The 19445-nt window shown below is 35.2% G+C and overlaps 1 protein-coding gene and 1 pseudogene across 1 annotated transcript; one reads left to right on the top strand and one right to left on the bottom strand.

Moving 5' to 3' along the window:
- Window positions 1-4049: 4049 nt before the first annotated feature.
- LOC111806844 (inorganic pyrophosphatase 2) lies at window positions 4050-5421 on the top strand. Its single transcript, XM_023692340.1, has 4 exons — window positions 4050-4249; window positions 4329-4450; window positions 4568-4769; window positions 4862-5421. Exons 1-4 carry the CDS (start codon window positions 4112-4114, stop codon window positions 5222-5224), a joined length of 825 nt encoding a protein of 274 aa, XP_023548108.1. The 5' UTR covers window positions 4050-4111; the 3' UTR covers window positions 5225-5421.
- A 6461-nt stretch (window positions 5422-11882) lies between these two features.
- Window positions 11883-19212, bottom strand: LOC111806843 (annotated as a pseudogene).
- Window positions 19213-19445: the final 233 nt, after the last annotated feature.

Here is a 19445-nt window from a genome sequence, read left to right as displayed (position 1 = left end):
ACACCAAGGTGTTATGGGTTTATTGTTAATTTTAAAATATATATTTTTATACAATTATATATATAAATATTTATCTATTTTTATTTAATTTCATAATTATTTATTATTTATTCTTTAATAACTATTTAAAATAATTCTTAATTATTTAGAAGATAAAAAAAAATTGAAATTGAGATACAAATCTTAATTATTTAAATAAATAATTACATATAAATAGAGTTAGAGATGAGATTTATATAAATATAGACATATATAATCGAAGTTAAAGACACAAAAAATAATTTATTTTATATATATATATCTTTTTTCTTCCTTTCAAAAAACAATAATAATATTATTATTATTAAAATCATAATATTTTTTATTTTTTAATAGAAATTATTAATTAAAACATTACGTGAAATGAATATTTTATTTAAAAATGAAGAAAAATAAAAATTGTGGAGACTCGAGTCTCACGAATTCCTCTCAAAATACAATAACACGTAGAATTTACTAGTATCGTGTTTGATTTGTTAACGCTCGACGTCTTTCTCTTTGCAAAACTTTGAGAAGTTCTAGGACCCATTTTCAACTAGTATTTTGAACTTCTTGGACACATATAATGTCTTTCATCTTTTCTCTGAGTATGTACACACAGATCTAACGTGTCAATAAAAAAGAGGAAAATACTTATTATCAGCAATCGACGATGGAGTGATCGGACTACATAAATCTGCATGCACCTGTTGCATTGATCGCTCAACACAAAAATTGGTTTGAGCCGGAAACGACAATCTTACTTGCTTGGAGTTCCACATAGTCCATTCAAGTGTATGATTTTGGGTAGCCTCAAAGCCATCTTCTTCTCTACCACGGTTTTGAGCGCATGAAAATTTACATGCCTAAATCTTACATGTCACAGTTAAGTTCGATCTGTGAGTGTCGTCAATAGAAAAGTAAGTGGCGTCAACAGTTGAATAATTAAATAACTAAATAATTTTATTATTATTATTATTATATTTTTAATAGTTTTATAAAAAATAAAAAAAAATTATTGACCAATTATTTATTTTGTCACATAATTCACACATGAAAATAAAGAAGCGTGTAGAAGTAAAATTATTATTATTATTATTATTCAATTTTCAACTTGTCTTATAATTTAAGCATTTGAAAAAGAATTGGATTTTTTTATTTATTTTTAATGCGAAAAATATGAGAGAATAGAACATTAAAACGATATATCTAGAAAAAGTAATTTAGAATAATATAAATAGAGAATAATTGAATAAAAATTATAGTACAAGGAATATGAGATGCGTCTAAAATCACCCATTAATGGCATATTCTCCCCATTTTGATGCCCATTTAATGCTCAATATCTTTACCATTTTAATTTTTAATTTAGTATTTTATATTTAATTATTATATTGACCTGTTGTTTGGTTTCAATTGACTCTATTAAGACAGATTTAATTAAATTATAAAGATTACAATAATATATTATTTTTATTAAAAAAAATGTAGAAAAAACAAACCATTTTAATTTCACTTTTTATTTTTTTTATTAACTTTATATTTTTTAAAATATTTCAATTCTATTGTAAGACAGTGAGAAAATATATTTTAATAATTAGTTATAGAGTATATCTTAGATATCTTTAATATTTTTTTTCCTTATTACTGGGAGTTTAGTAATATATTTTAAATTTGATTACTGGTATATTTTATCTTATTTACAAGATTTAGCTAGTTATATATTTTCGCTCATTTTTAGGTATTAGTTAATAGTTTGTATCCTATTTAAACTATGTAAACATTAACGAAGATCATAATCCCAATTTTATTTCTCATCCTTAACAAAAATGTGTTATTAATACTTAAAAAAAAAACTTCTAACCTTTTTTTATAAAATAAAAATTTTTAAATATCTTTTGTATTAATAGCACGTTTAAAAAATACTTATTTACTTTGTAAATTGCATATACATGTGAGTAGACAATTTTTGTTTATATATTGACGGTAATAATTTTTTTAACTTTTTTTTTTGTTTATAAAAGTAAAGAGGGTTAAAGATTACTTTTTAAATTTTATAGGCATTATTTAAACCTAGTATTGACAGTAAAGATATATTTTTATTTTTTTAAACGAAGAGTATTATTAAAAAATTTTAAAAGTCAAAGTATTTTTAGCATTTCATCCTAAATTAATAATAAAAATATTTATTAGAATTTTTTTTAATTTAAATATATGAATATTATTTTAGACAAAATGATAGATTTGAATGAATGTTTTTTTTTTTTCTTAGACTCGAAAACCTTTCTTTAGGTCATCCTATTTCCGTGCATATTTAGGTTTTTAAGGTATGTAAGCTTTTTTTTTTTTGGAGGTTCGGAGAAAGCTCTAATCAATAGAATTTTCTTAATCTTCCTTTCTCGAGAGCGAAAAGAGGGACATAAATAAATAAATAAATAAATAAAACAATGATCTTGGTGGGCGGAGTTGGACTTGGTTGACCGATGGCAGACGCGCAATGACCCATCGTTTTTGGAGTTCACATGCGACAGCTTCCAAATAGAACAGCGCCCTGGGTTTCAACTAATGAGAATCTGCCACGTGCGTATGCATTCCAACCATTAAAAATAATAATTATTTATTTATTTTAATTTCAATTATCGCTGCTTTGATTAAAAAATAATAATAATAATAATAAATGTTGAAGCCGCGTGGATTTAAATATAATTAGCACCTAAATTAACAATTAAGATTCAATTAATGACAACCAAAAGCCTCTGCATTTCTTTGTTGACCAACGTAGTTAAGCGGATTATCCCAATACGTGGTAGCTTAATCATGTGCTTAAATCAATTTTAATATTCTTCATTACTCTAATCCGCTCCACTTAGTTAAAGTGAACATAGTTCAACCGTAATTGACATGCAGTTGAAGGTTCAAATTTGCGTACCTCGTTTGATCTTTGAAGTCACGTAATTCGATTTGTGATATGTCTAAGCTATTAAAACTTCTCTCGTATAATCATTAGAGGTATTTGTTGGATTAATAAAGTCCCACATCGGCTAATTTAGGGAATGATCATGAGTTTATAAACAAATAATACTCTCCTCATTGATGTGAGGCCTCTTGGGGAAGCCCAAAGCAAACCCATGAGAGCTTATACTCATAGTGAACAATATCATACCATTATGGAGAGTCGTGTTCGTCTAATAGTATTCATTCTTTGAGTTTTTCGTTTTGGGGTTCCTCTCAAAGTATTAAAATGCGTCTATTATGAAGAAGGTATAATCCTACTCCAACCAACCAATGCACTGCAGTGACTAGTTTTGATACCTTTTGTGATCGCTCAAGCCCACCACTAGCCAATATTGTTCTCTTTGGGTTTTGGGTTTTCCTTCCACGATTCCCCTCGAGATTTTAAAACATGTCTATTATTGTGGAGAGGGTCTAGCCCTACTCCAACTAGTGCACCACACCGATGATTAGTCTTGATACCATTTGTAACCGTTCAAGCCCATGTTAGCAGATATTGTCATCTTTTGGATTTTAAAAGAATGTTTCGTTTCTCTCTCCAACCAACTTAGTATGTTTTTATGGACATATTTCTATCTATTTAATAGATAAGTGAAGCCCTCTAAAAATTTTAAGCCACGAGAGTAGATAACGTCGAAAAATTAATAAAAATAAATATATATATTTTTAAAAAAATATAAAAGAGAGTAAAAAGGAAGGCACCCAAAAGGAATAAAAGGGAATATATTATTTAGCAGCCCCGAAAATGAGGGAAGGAAGTAGGAATCAGCCACAGGCACTCATAACGGAATATTCTTTTATTCATAAGGCTAAGGGGATAGTGCGCTTCTTGCTTCGAATATTCTCATATTCCAATTATTTATTCTTTTATTTCTTTCCACTTATCTCACCCGTTGGATTTCCCTCCATCCAAATCTCCTCAAATCCAACGGCTCACATGCCTATCCTTTTGATTTCTTTCCAGTTTCCCTCCACAAACCACTATAAATACCGCCCTCTGCCCCTTCTGTTCTGCATCAGACAAACGTTTTCTGAAGAGCGAAGCAGTTTCTTAGAGTTGCAGGAATTTTCTGAGACTAAAATGGCTGGAATCGTCGTTGTTTTTGACTTCGATAAGACGATCATCGACTTGGATAGCGATAATTGGGTGGTGGATGAACTCGGTGCCACCGATTTGTTCAACGAACTCCTCCCTACGATGCCATGGAACTCTCTCATGGTAGTGTATTTTTTCTGTTTGTGTTCGTTCTTTTTTGTATTTTCGGTAGTGGAGTAGAGATTTATGTTGTGGATTTCAGGATCGGATGATGATGGAGCTCCATGCACAAGGAAGAACCATTGACGAAATTGCTGAGGTCCTCAAACGCGCTCCGATTCATCCTGATGTTGTTCCTGCCATTAGAGCCGCTCACGCCATAGGGTAAAGAAGCGTAGAATCTCTATCTGTTTCTCTTTTTCCTTTTTTGTTTATGTTTTTATCTCTCATTGAGTTATAGCGGCTGAGATTTTGTGTTCTGTGTGTGTTTCTGTTTTTCAGATGTGATTTGAGGATTGTGAGTGATGCGAATATGTTTTTCATCGAGACGATTTTGAATCATCTCGGAATAAGAGAATGCTTCTCCGAAATCAATACGAATCCAGGTTTCGTCGATGAAGAAGGAAGGCTGAGGATTTTTCCTATCCACGATTTCCACAAATCCTCTCACGGATGCAATCTCTGCCCTCCTAACATGTGCAAGGTACTGTATCTCTATATTTGCAGAACTGTGTATGATCAAATCCGAATCAATCAATTTCGTATATGCTGAGAGATTTTCCTTCGCAAAATTAGGGCATAGTTATGGAGAGGATTCAATCGTCGTTAATGTCAGAAGGGAAGAAGAAGAAGAAATTCATCTATTTAGGCGATGGAAGTGGCGACTACTGCCCTAGTTTGAAGCTTGGAGAAGGGGATTTTCTGATGCCGAGGAAGAATTTTCCACTGTGGGACTTAATTAGCCAAAATCCACTTCTGATTAAAGCAGAAATCCACGAATGGAGCGATGGAGAAGAGTTTGCGAATATCTTGTTGAGCTTAATCAACACCATTTCCATGGCGGAAAATGCTCAGTTCTTGTCGTCTCAAAATATGGCCGTTCCTGCATACGAGGCACTGCCTTCGCCCACACACAAACCAGCAATGGTGGCCAATTGAATTCTATAGCAAAACGCAATTTCTTTAACCGATCACACTATCTGCTGAACTACTTTTTTTTTTTTCTTTCTTTCTTTCTTTCTTTGATACCATCTAGTGAAAATTATGTATTGAGGGCTCAATTTTGGCAAACGCCAATTCAGTCTTTGCGATATCTATTTTGTTTAATTCTAAAATTGATCAGTAATTTACAAAAAGAAATTAGATCAATCCAACAGAATCCATTACTTTAGTTTGAATTGAGTTCGTTCATAATTGGGCTAATTTGATTTTATTGTTAATTTTTAAAAATACATTTTTTATTTATAATATAATTATATATACATATATTTTATAATTATTTTTTTGATTATATAATATTTAACTAAAATTATTTTTTAATTATTTAAAAGGCAATTTCACCCGATAAATCGAAATCTTAGTTAAATATTTAAAAATAAATAAATAGATATTTTATGCCATTGTTTAATAAATATTGTTTAATCCAACACCATTCTCATTAGATCAATCCAACGGAATCCATTACTTTATTTAATTTGATTTTATTGTTAATTTTTAAAAATACATTTTTATTTATAATATAAATATATATATATACATATATTTTATAATTATTTTTTGATTATCTAATATTCAACCAAAAATAATTTTTAATTATTTAAAAGGTATTTTCACCCAATAAACTGAAATTGAAATCTTAGTTAAATATTTAAAAATAAATAAATAGATATTTTATGTCATTGTTTAATAAACAATAAATATTGTTTAATCCAACACCACCAACAGAATCCATTACTTTATTTAATTTAATTTTATTGTTAATTTAAAAAAAAAATACATTTATATTTATAATATAAATATATACGTATATTTTATAATTATATAATATTCAACTAAAAATAATTTTTAATTATTTAAAAGTATTTTCACCAAATAAATCGAAAATCTTAGTTAAATATTTTAAAATAACTAATTAAATATGGTTGAGTCAAGTTCATTGTTTAATAAATATTTGTTTATGTCAAAAAAAAATTTACGAGAATAATTAGGTTGGATGTAAAGAATATTTCAATCCAACCGAACCCAATTCACGAAAACTCCTACCAACTTGAGACACGTGAAAGCACTTACGTTTTTCACGTTTTTTTTTTTAAATTCTTTTATCTTTCTTTTCATTATATACCTATATATTTTAATTTAAAGAATATTTATATTTTAAAATACACTTTTTCTTTCCTGCGTGATTATCTTAAAACTCTTAAATTTCAACTAAATTGTAGAGATAAAAAAATAATAATATTATAAAATAAAAATATAATCGATATTGTCCGATTAATTTTTTTTTTTAAATTAAGTTAGGAAACATATTTCTCAGATGGTTATTTTAAACTTTCAATTTTTAATTGGTTAGTTGAAAAATAATAATTTGTGAATCAGAAAAGAAAAAAAAATATATATTGTAAATTAAAATTAAAATTTTGGATAGCTTTTAAGTGGTGAAAAGTAATTTTTATTTAAACTTTCTATTCTTAATTGATTAATTAAAAAAAAAAAAATTGGTATTGTGGAGGTGAGAAAAAGAAAATAATAAAAATAAAAATAAAAATAAAATTGATATAGTCAAAGATTTTATTTTTGTAACGTAGACATATAAAATGCTAAAATAAAAGTAGAATAAATGAATCAATAAAATGTAAAGAGAGAAAAAAAAAAAACTTGCTCGACGCGTGGCACCACAGAGTAGTGACATGTGTTGGCTGCGAGTTTAATAAAAAAAAATTGATATAAAAAAGAAAAAGAATTTAAATTTTAAAGTTTGTGTTTATTTAATATTTTAAACTTTAAAAAGTTTTCTAATATTTTTGACGTATTTCTTCACTAAACTATATTTCAATTAACTCGATTAAACTAGTAAAACTTGTAGTTTAATATTATTTGTAACCTATACTCAATTTATACCAAAAATGTCACACATTAAACTTTAATAAAAAATGATATGTTTTATTATACAAATTTAAGCTTTTAAACATTGAGTTGGATTTATCTATTTCTTTTTCTAAATTTTTAGTCTCCTCCATTATTTTAAAAAGATGAAAAAGTTGTTTTTATTAATTTAAATTTTAAATAAATAATAAAAAAAAGGGTTAAAGTTAACTAGAAGATAATAATTTTGAATATGGTTCTTTTTTAAATAATGTTCACGGAAAAGATTAAAAATGATTCTATAAATATTGAATTATTATTATTATTATTTTTTTTTGACAATCTAACTTTCAAGTAATTCTTTTACATACATAGTCAAACAGATAACTACTAAACAATAATAAACAAACTCGTATTTAATTTATAAGAGAATATTTAATTTTTTAAAAAGTATAACACAAATCTAGAAGTTCAAACACCAATTGGACAGATATGCCCTTTGTGTATGTCCCGTGTCATGGTCATGATCGTACATTTTCAACCATGTGGCACTGTGATCTTGACAAGCTTTGAGGGAAACCCAAGCCCCATATACATCTTTCACCCGTCTTTGTGGTTTCGTCGAACCTTAGGCGAGGTTCGTGTTACCTAACTGAACACAACTTGTGCAGAATCCAAACTTGTTCGATCACACATGTCACCCGTGTGTGCATGTTCAATCATTTGCGACTTAATCAACTTGCCTCTATACTAGGCCATCAATAGGTTTAGCTAGGGCGTTTATAACACGACCTAAATAAGCCTCGCTTACTGGTATCTGAGCAATTCTTCCCGTTGCTTTTACAGAACTTCCCTCATTCCCTTTTATGATACTGAGCCAGGCAAAACCAATAAAATAAAGAAACAAATTTATTCGCCGAGCAAAAGGAGAGGAAAATATACCAGATTAGTCGATTCGAATTGAAATGAATTGTTGTTTTAAGTAATCCGGCCAAGTCATTTGATTTGATCGTGCCTTTACTCGGGAGCCAAGGTCTCTCAATGCAACGTCGATCTCATCCTGTCATCTTGGTTCCCTACAATATAGCCCACATATCATGATGACATCTCAAATATCGGGATGTCATTGGCTATCGACTCACTCGGACATACTATTGAAAATTGGCCCATGTGCCATTCATAACCTCAGACATCCCGAACATCCATCCATCCAAGTTCGATTCAAGCATTGGACTCTAACGTGTTCATGTCATTATTTATAGACTCTGTACCAGATAACAGGTGCATAATTAAACCTCTAACACATGGGCATGGGCGCTGTTTGTACTTGAAAAACAAATTTCAAAGGAACCGCCTGAGACAGCTAAAGTCATCTCCTGTTTCAGTTTAGAAAGCTTCTTCTAACACTTCCACTACGAGATTAACTACCTTACTGCAAAGCAACAGCCTTCTTCAAAGTAATCCAAGAAGAAACTACTACCAATACTTCACAATGCATAACTATCTTAAAATGCGCATGATTTTTCAAGTTCACATAATCCATTGTCATTATTTAGGCAGTGATATGATGTGTAGTTTGCAAGCATTTGAAGAGATACCAGCCTGATCAATGCAATAAAAGTTCAGGGCAGCAGCGAACGGAGTCCCTACCGAAGTAATGAACGCTTTTCAACAAAATCTTCCTCATTTTAGACCATGCATACCTGTAAATTAAGAACATGCAAGATCAATCAATGAGTTAACTTAAGTAGAAATACTCTATATGTATGCCGCCTCAGTCCAACGATGGTAACATGCTGCCCTGAAGCTCCTCCATAACCGTGCTAGCTTGTTCAATATCCTGGAACAAGAAAACCAGGTAAATGAAGGCATATTCAATATGGACCTCATTACTCTTTAAGGATATCAGAAGGCTACTACTTGTGTTCTTTCTACATGAGAATGTTTGAAGTGTTTCATTTGAATAGTTAGAATAGTGGAGATTTCTTCTGAAACGGGGTCCTCCATCATAGATGATGTTTTAATAAAGAGAAAAAAACAAGAAAATAATATTGAAAGCAGGATTGATTCTCAATAATATAGTAGATTAGATATCTTATGTGAGATCTCGCATCGGATGGAGAGGAGAACGAAGCATTCTTTGTAAGGGTGTGGAAACCTCTCCCTAGTAGACGCGTTTTAAAAACGTTGAGAGGAAGCCTAAAGAGGACAATATCTGATAATGGTGGACTTGTGCTGTTACAAATAGTATCAGAGCCAGAGACCGTGCTATGTGCCAGCGAGAAGGCTGAGTCCCAAAGAGGGGTGGACATGAGGCGGTGTGCCAACAAGGACGCTGGCCGATTGGGGTGGCCTACATCGATTGGAGAAGGGTGCGAGCGACAATCAAACATAAATTAAAGCAAACCATATCATATCACATGGTCAAACACTAATAACAGGTTATCACTCATTGGAAAGCAGAACATGTTTACAACATCACAACTTTGAAATTAGTATCGAACAATTTTCTACAGAACACTAATCACCTAATTCATTCCTGGGCAAACACTAAGATTAAAAAATAATAAACTTCATATAGAATTGGCAAAAGGCAAACCGATGTGGATCAGATTAGACTACCAGCTAAGCAGCAGAAATATTCAATTTTATGATAATACAAAAATAGATTGCATTCTGATACAGATTTTTCCTAGAACCTAACAGGGAAGATAGATTGACGTACATATGGAGCAGGTAGAGCATTACCAGGAGTCATCAAAGCCTCACTGCTGCATATTTCAGACAAGAACAACAAACAAAATACTCAACCTCCCAGCGATGCTACATCTTCTAATATTATATTTGAGAGTAATTAAACTTTTATTTATTGCTTTTCGAACCTTTGTTCAGCTTTTTTTGATGGTTCGTCCAGTTCACTGCCTCCTGAATGTATAGCAAAACATCAAATATGCACATGAGCCCCAAAATTCAGATTGTGATGCAGAAAATATGCAAGAAAAATGTAGACAACACATTGAGAGATGAAAGAATTAGAAGCGAAGAGATAATACAAATCTGCATAATGAATAAGAGAAAAGACAGGTGTGAACATGAAAAGTACTTGAATCCCGGCAGGCGGCGGAAAAGGTTGTGAATCTCGCGAGCCTTGACATCGTCAGGGAGACCGGAGATGAAGAGCGCGTCGGTAGATTATAGATGTAGTAAGGATCGTTAGGCTGGTGAGCATTCGGCGAAATGCCAGTGGAATTCACGGCGGAGAATGGTGGAGATCGGGGCAGATGTACTCCGAGCACGGCGGAGTGTGAAAAGGTCCGACTGGGTTTATCATGTTCAAGTGGGTAAAAATTCCTCTCCGCTGTGTTTTTGTGTTTCGTTCTGATTCGAGAACGGTCTATTTTTATAATTTAAAAGTATTAAAATATTGGTTTTGGATTTAATAAGAATTTTAAATCATGTGACAATATATTTTTTTTCATTCTATTAATGTCATCTAAATATTTCATAGCGTAACAAGAGGTTGAACTCATCGAGATTCTTAGGATGCATCGAGCCTGCATAACCAACAATGGGAACCGACCCTGATGAGCTAGCTCTCTTCGTACGATGGTCGACGCCCACGAGGGCCCTCTTGGGCCATGGGTTTGGTATATGTAGCCGAGATCGACCTGGACGGTTCTGATGTAGAATAAATTTTGATATACATCATATTCGAGGTTGAACTCATCGAGAATCTTGGGATGCATCGAGCCTGCATAACCAACAATGGAAACCGACCCTGACCCTGATGAGCTAGCTCTCTTCGTACGATGGTCGACGCCCACGAGGGCCCTCTTGGGCCATGGGGTTGGTATATGTAGCCGAGATCGACCTGGACGGTTCTGATGTAGAATAAATTTTGATATACATCATATTCGAGGTTGAACTCATCGAGAATCTTGGGATGCATCGAGCCTGCATAACCAACAATGGAAACCGACCCTGACCCTGATGAGCTAGCTCTCTTCGTACGATGGTCGACGCCCACGAGGGCCCTCTTGGGCCATGGGGTTGGTATATGTAGCCGAGATCGACCTGGACGGTTCTGATGTAGAATAAATTTTGATATACGTCAAATCTTCTCTTTGTGAGACAAATTGACAAGTTAGTCCAACAAATGTTACATTGACTCGGACATATATGACTATAAAACCGTCTAACTACCAACTGATTAAAATTGATAGGTAGGTTTTCTAGTGTCAATTGTGCCTAAAATTGACACTTATCGATCGATGCTCACCCCTAACGAGTAGAGTAAGAACGAATAACATTATATGGATAGTTACAGAGTGTCTATGAGATGGGTCTACCTAACCTAGACATAAAGAACATCATACTATTTTCCACATTGAATACAGAGAATCTGAAAAAACTGAAACGATTATCAAATTTTCGTGTTCAATTTGACGAAGTTGCAAAGAAATTTATGTATATGAAGTGTTTGTAAGTTGATAAGTAATTATTGAAATTTTCTAAAAATGATTTCGAGCGTAGTTTGTTTCTATTTCCATCTCATTCACTAAAAAAGAAACCCTAAATCGATTTCGAGGTGGTTCTAGTGGAGATCAAATCCCCAAATTCTGCTTGAATGAGAGAAAATCCAATTCTCTTCGACTTCAAGACTAATGAATTTTTCCTCTATTGGATGATGGATTCCGTAGAAGATGATTGAACGAACTCAAAACTAGAAAAAAGATGAATAAAGAACTACTAATTTCATTCGAAATGATTGATGAAATCAAATTAAACATTACGGTGAATAACCGGAAATTGAAGATCCAGGAGCACGCGAACCGACGGTGAAGACTGCTGTAGCTTCTTCATCCAAGAACAGATCATCCGTCTTCCTCACAGCGGCGTGGATCAGCACCAGCACAGCGCCGATCAGAATCGACAACAGGATATTGAGCGTCGCGTTGGTCAGAAACAAGAACACAAGTGTGAACACTGACAGCACAGCCAAAACCACTCGATCGTCAATCAAACGGCCGAGGAGGATCAGAGGCTCGTCGCGAAGGAAGTAGAGGAACAACCAAACGGCAAGCATGGCGGTGAAGACTATGAGGGAGATCGGATGCCACAGGAGGCTCAAGAAGAGGATGAAGAGGACGATGATTGCATAATTCATACGGAAGTAGGCAATGTTGGTTTTGACGCGAGAGAAAGTGTCGCGGAAGTTGAAAGGGAGAGTGAAGGAGTGGAAATCGAACATGAGCCTCCATGGAGCACGAGTGGCGAAACCGGCTTCGAGACGCTGTTTACCGCGGGAGAAGAATTCGAGGTTGGAGGAGGTTCCAGGAGCGGCGGAGGTGGGGATTGTACCGTAGGTGGTCATCGGAGCGGCGGAGATTCCGGCAATTTGGAGAGGATATTAGGGGAAGACGACGGAGAGGAAGGAGAAAGGTCGCGGAACTCGTGACCGACGGATGAAAGGGTTCGTCGGTGAGTAGTTGGAACCTAAGAACTGGATTTGTCTGATTGTTTGGGTAAATTAGGAATAACAATAAAATGTTGGGGTACGAATGACAATAAATAATAATTTTTTTTTTTAATGAAATTATTAATTTTTTACTTAAAAATACTCGAGTTTAAAAATAGATTATCTTATTTTTTAAAGTTCATAAATATTTTATTTAATTTTTTTTAAAAAAATTTAAAGGTATTTTTGAAATTAATAAAAAAAAAATTAAATTTTTTTAAAACTTTTAGTTTCCATTAAAAAAAAAAAAAAAAAAAAAAAAANTTTAATTAGGATCATTTAAATTTTTTAAAATATAGAATATTTTTTTAGATAATTTACTATATTAAGAGATAACTTAAAAAATTATAATTATAATTTTTAAATTTTATCTATTTAATCTGACTTTTAAAATAGTATATAATATATTTTGAAAAGATTCTTAATAAATTCTAAATTTTTAAACTTTATTTGCTCTATTAAATATAAATATAAATATAAATTTTATATTTAATAAAACTCTATTTTAAATATTTTTCAAAAGGACAAAAAGAATTAAAAAAAAATTGTTATTATGATAATTTTAGTATTACATAATGATCTCTCTTTCAAATATCATTACTATTACACAAACATAAAAACATAAAAAAAAAATAAATTACCATGGAAGAAACCTTCTCTCCCATTAAAATATGATTTTAAAAACATTCAAAACACGAGACAATTTAGTTGTCCATGATCTAGCTTCTCGTGTTCAAAGGCATAGATTACCATAAAAAATGAATGGATCTTGTAGGATTTCCAAGAAATTCTTGTTTCAATCTCGTTTGAAGATGATCCACTGCGTGTGGACGATGTCATTGCTTCTGAATTCTGCATTCTCTAAGTTTTCACGTTCGTGTTTACTATTCGGCTAAAAGTACTGTATTATACATTACTTGTTAAGACGGGCTACTATCAGTTCAAATAGGTACACCCTACACACACGTCATTTACAATCAGTAACAAGCACGCACGTAAACTACGAACCGTGTTGAGTGATACTTTTTATCAGTCACAACGGGCGTTCAAACTGTTTTTCTTCTTGGTTGTTATGTAGTTGGTGAAGTTAATTGAGCTTGTGCTTTGTTTAGCTAAAAAGGCAGCTCCCCTAGCCATTGTCATGGGTCCTTTCTTTGCTTCACCCAAACTGGCATCCTGTTCTTCATCCTCACTGTGGGGAAGTTTATGATTCTATCTTCCTCAGCTACCCATCTGTGTAATGTACCATTTATGGGGTTAGTTTTAGTAGAGTCAGCTGCTACGAGCGTAATGAAAGAAAACGAAACATGGGACCTACTTAGAATGACTTTTCAAGTGTTTAAAAACGTTTTTTTAAGCACTTAGAAATGTCGTGAATGAGTTGAGATGGGAAAGTGATGTAACGAGCGAGGTACCTGAAGCGAGTGACGAAGTGGTGAAGGAAGATGGAAGCTTCAAGCCTGGCTAAGTCAAGTCCAGGGCATAGTCTTTGTCCACCTCCAAATGGAGTGAAATTACAACTACTCAAGTCTCTGTCCTGTTGAGTCACAGAGCCGTTAGGGAGACATGGTTTTTCAAAATAAAGTTTTTGGGATGTGTAACAGCCCAAGCCTAAGCCCATCGTTAGTGGATATTGTCTTCTTTAGACTTTCCCTTCACGGGCTTCCCCTCAAGGTTTTAAAGTGTATTTGCTAGGGAGAGGTTTCCACACCTTTATAAGGAACGCTTCATTCCCCTCTCCAACCGATGTGAGATCTCACAATCCACCCCCCTTGGGTGTCCAGCGTCCTCGTTGGCACACTACCCGGTATCTGACTTTGATATTATTTGTAATAGCCCAAGCCCACCACTAGCAGATATCGTCTTCTTTGGGCTTCCCTTTAAGGGCTTCCCCTAGAGATTTTAAAATGTGTCTTCTAGGGAGAGATTTGTACACCCTTATAAGAAATGTTTCGTTCCCCTCTCCAACCGATGGAGGATTTCACAATCCACCCCCCTTGGGTCCCAGCGTCCTCGCTAGCACACCGCCTGATATCTGGCTCTAATACCACTTGTAATAGCCCAAGCCCACCGTTAACAGATATCGTTCTCTTTAAGCTTTACCTTCAAGGGCTTCCCCTCAAGATTTTAAAACATGTCTGCTAGGGAGAGGTTTCTACACCCTTATAAGAAATGCTTCGTTCCCTTCTCTAACCGATGTGGGATCTCACAATCCACCCCTTTTGGGGGCCCAACGTCCTCGCTAGCACACCACCCAGTGTCTAACACTGATACCATGTGTAATAGCTCAAGCCCACCACTAGCAGATATTGTCCTCTCTGAGCTTTCCCTTCAAAGACTTCCTTTTAAGGTTTTAAAACGCGTCTACTAAACAGAGGTTTCCACACCCTTATAAACAATAATTCATTCCCCCCTCCAACCGACGTGAGATCTCACAGATCCTCATTTGAGCACAAATTTAGAAACGATTAGAATAAAGAGACGTTTCGGTTTCTATTCTTACTTGCCACCTCCATGGATTGAACTTGTAAGGGCAGTGATAGTGACTGTCATCAAGATGAACGGATCTAAAGTAGGTAAGCACCGACCAGCCTTTGGGTATTAGATATCCTTTTATGTTCATGTCTTTCATGGCCTTCCTCATGACACCAATTATGATGTTTCCCATCCTTAATGTCTCTGTGATCACCTGTTCAAATCAAACCATGACTCAAAGTGTTCATTCATACTGCAACTAAACTACCCTTTTCTTTCTAGTTCATCAAAAGCTTAATGCATTACATTCTGTGTAAATGGCATTGATAGGTAATCGCTCCAATGCAATGCCTCTCCTGCCTGCTCTTTCAGCCTTTTCATCTTCAAGTTTTCCTCCTGATATCAGTTCAAGCACCCATATGGTTTAACAACTAATCAAACAACTCAAAGAACAGCAACATTTTCTTTACACTAAACTGCTACTGATACACAATAATCTATGCAGTTAACTTAGCTGGCAGTGCTCGGGTCATAATTTGTAACAGTCCAAGCCCACCGCTAATAGATATTGTCCGCTTTGGTCCGTTACGTATTGCTGTCAGCCTCACGGTTATAAACGAATCCACTAGAGAGAGGTTTCTCATCCTTATAAGGAATGCTTCGTTCTCCTCTCCAACTGATGTGATAAAACCGTGAGGCTGACAATGATACATAACGGGCCAAAGCAGACAATATCTACTAGCGGTGGGCTTGAGCTGTTACAAATGGTATCAGAGCCAGACACCGGGCGGTGCGTCAGCAAGAACGTTATGCCTCCAAGGGGGTGGATTGTGAGGCTTGAGCTGTTACGTAAGGTCTATTTTGGGTCATTTTTCCACTATTCTAAGTCTCAATTTTGTCCTGCATTCTAATGGATTTCTACTTCCAGAGTAGTTTTGACACGTTCATGAAAAATCAAAAATAATATTGCAACTTTTGAAAGAACGGAAAGTTCTAAGGAACTTTGCATAATTTAACTTACGAGGGACATGGCTGATAGGGACACTGTTAAAATGGAAAGGAAAGTGAGGTTATTTTCTTTCGAAGTGGTTCGAACCAAAAAGATCGAGAGTTGTTAAGAACGTAGCGTACCGTTAACTGTTGAAGTGCCTCGGGGCAATCCGAGAGGTACTTTACTGCAAGAGTCATCAAGATTGGCACTGAATCTTCCCCAGGAATCATCATATCAATCATGTTCTCTGCTATAAGATCATCTGTTAGTAGGTCACTTTCATCTTTGAGCAAAACTTCCATGACATCTTGTGGGACAGCCACTGGGGAACTTCCACAGCTTCTTCTTTCTTGTATGATCTTCTTAACTAGTTTAACCATGGCCCTTTTGGCCTGTAATTCAAGCATAAAAGGAAGCTCCATCAGGAAAATGGTGATAGTGAAGGAAGATAGTAAAGCTTTTACTATCCAACTTGCCTGCAACGATTGGTAAAGCCTGCTGCCTGGTATGTTCACTGGCAAAGCCATAAGCCCAGCGATGAATTCTTGGAACTGTTGCTTGACAAACTCCATCCTTTGACCAGGATTTAAACTAATCAATATCTTTACTAATACTTGAAAGGAAATCTGGAGACAAAAGGAGTTCATTTAGTAACTTTATGAACAGGAAAATGATAGCTAAAAATGATTACATAGGTAAATTCTTTGGATAATATGATTTGAACATAATTGTGAGATCCCTGGTTGGGGAGGAGAACGAAGCATTCTTTGTAAGGGTGTAGAAACCTATCCCTAGCAGACGCGTAAAGAGGACAATATTTGCTAGAGGTGGGCTTGGGTTGTTGCAAATGTTATTAGAGCCAGACACTGGACAATGTGCCTGCGAGGAGGTTGAGCCCTGAAAGGGGTGGATATGAGGCAGTGTACCAGCAAGGACGCTAGACTCAAAAGGGGGTGGATTGAGGAAGTGCCACATCGATTGGAGAAGGGAACGAGTGCCGAGAACGCTGGGCGCAGAAGGGGGGTGCATTATGAGATCCCACATCGATTAGGGAGGAGAACGAACCATTTTTTATAAGGGTGTAGAAACCTCTCCCTAGTAGACGCGTAAAGAGGACAATAACTACTAGCGGTGAGCTTGAGTTGTTACAAATAGTATCAGAGCTAGACACTAAGCAATGTGCCAACGAGGAGGCTGAGCCCTGAAGAGGGGTGGACACTGAGACCCAAAGGAGGTGGATTGGGGAGGTCCCACATCGATTGGAGAAGGGAACGAATCCCAGCAAGGACGCTAAGCCTCAAAGGGGGTGGATTGTGAGATCCCATATCGGTTGGGGAGTAGAACGAAACATTCTTTATAAGGGTGTGGAAACCTCTCCCTAGCATACGCGTTTTAAAACAAAACCTTAAGGGGAAGCTCGAAAGGGTTATTTAGACATGAATGATTCACTCAAATCAGGTAAAGAGGGAGAGAGGGAGAGAGAGAGAGAGCTGACATTTTTGGTTTCATCTTGAAGGTAAACAGGACTGTTCTCACTCCAATTCGCCATAGCTAATTTGACATAACACTCCATATCCTTAGTTATTTGAGCTTTGAGATATGAAGACTTGAAGAAAGCTCCTACAAGACCATGAATCCTCTTCTGCAAGCTCCCATTTATCAGCAAAATAGAAGATTTCCCCATCAATTCCGTCAAAGATTTGGGATAACACGGTACAAAAGCCTTGGCATCACTTTGCAGAATGAACTTACTAACTTCTGCATCAGTAGAAACAATGGTAGGACTTCCAAAAACATGTGACTTGAACACCTTCCCATACCTGCATACAAAAATGAACCCTCCATTCATAAGAGAAACTAAGCATCATTTGGTTTTTGCATATAACTTACAGGCGACGACGCTTGTCCATGAAGGCTTCGGGGCGGTCCGAATAAGCGCAAGCGATGAACTCGAGCGTTTCACCAATGAAAGGCCAGCCAAGAGAACCCAAAGGGAGGTGGCTGCAGAGCTTTGATCTGAGAAGGCTAAAGCAGTTCCTATAGAGAAGAATGATGGTCAAAAAAATGGCTGTCAGTACCAAAACATCCCAGAAACTGTCCATTTTGGACAAAGATTTGCTCTGCCGCCCTGCCTGCCAGGCTTTTCTGTGTGTGGTTCTCTTAAATATGGTTAACCATCATCACCACAGCTCTGACCACATCTTTTCACATTCAAATGATTGAAGAATGAGTTTCCATGTGTATGTGCACGCGTGCAGCAGAGAAAGACAGAGAGCTAAAATGACATGGATATCAGTTCATATCAGTTCATATCAATTCATGAGTCTAAATACAAGGAATTGTTTAATGAACAGATAATGATTGTATTCTAAAGCAATCAATGACTAGAAATGAAGCTTTTATTGATTTAGATTTAGAACAATGATTAAGAGTTTAAAGAGGGAATTAAATAAGGTTTGTAGTTAGTCCCCACAGCTATATGATTATAGCACCAAATGAAAGGTGTTAGCTGGGCAGCCTCATGCAAGAATCAATTGACTCCAACCACACCACATTCTCTCATCATCATCATCATCCCCTACACTCAACTTTTGTCCTCCTACGCCTAGAAAACCCCTCTCCTTTTTAGTCTTCTGTCCCATCCACAGTTCATTCTCATTATACAAATGCAAGTACTTACTGCAGATAGCAACAAGGGCTGCCTTTCAAGTGAGGGCATGGTTGATTCTCAGTTTGTTAGGTACTGATGCACGTCTGATACCCTTTTTCATTCACTTCAAAACCCATTTCTTTGTATTTTATTACCATTTGTTGGGGGATGGGAAATGGTTGTTTCTTTCACAAAAGATTAGAAAAAGGAGGGAATATATTTTAAACCCATCTCTTTTTGTTGCACATTTACACTTCCAAGAATCTCTCTTCACTCTTGTACCCTGTGTTTAATTCCACCGCTAGTAGATATTATCCATTTTGACCTATTATATATCGTCGTTAGTCTCACAGTTCAAAAATACGTTTGTTAGAGAGATGTTTCCACACCCTTTTAAGGAAAGTTTCGTTCTAGGGTCTCACAATCCAACCCCCTTGGGGACTCAACGTCCTCGTTGACACACCACTCAGTGTCTGGCTCTAATACCATTTGTAACGGCCCTAGCCCACTACAAGTATACATTGTCCGCTTTGGCCCGTTACATATGGCCATCAACCTCACAGCTTTAAAACGCGTCTACTAGGGAGAAGTTTCCACACCCTTATAAGAAATGTTTCGTTTCCCTCTCCAACAGATATGGGATCTCACAATAGTTACAAACGGG

Source organism: Cucurbita pepo, chromosome LG12, assembly GCF_002806865.2.
Source record: "Cucurbita pepo subsp. pepo cultivar mu-cu-16 chromosome LG12, ASM280686v2, whole genome shotgun sequence".
In the NCBI taxonomy this organism is placed as follows: domain Eukaryota; kingdom Viridiplantae; phylum Streptophyta; class Magnoliopsida; order Cucurbitales; family Cucurbitaceae; genus Cucurbita; species Cucurbita pepo.
This window is presented reverse-complemented; position numbering and strand designations above follow the sequence as displayed.

Excerpts from the sequence above, each read along its gene's own strand:
- LOC111806844 (XM_023692340.1), top strand. The coding sequence starts at position 4,112 with ATGGCTGGAATCGTCGTTGTTTTTGACTTCGATAAGACGATCATCGAC. Across the intron at positions 4,250-4,328 it reads TGCCATGGAACTCTCTCATG|GATCGGATGATGATGGAGCT; the intron begins GTAGTGTATTTT and ends TGTGGATTTCAG. Across the intron at positions 4,451-4,567 it reads AGAGCCGCTCACGCCATAGG|ATGTGATTTGAGGATTGTGA; the intron begins GTAAAGAAGCGT and ends TCTGTTTTTCAG.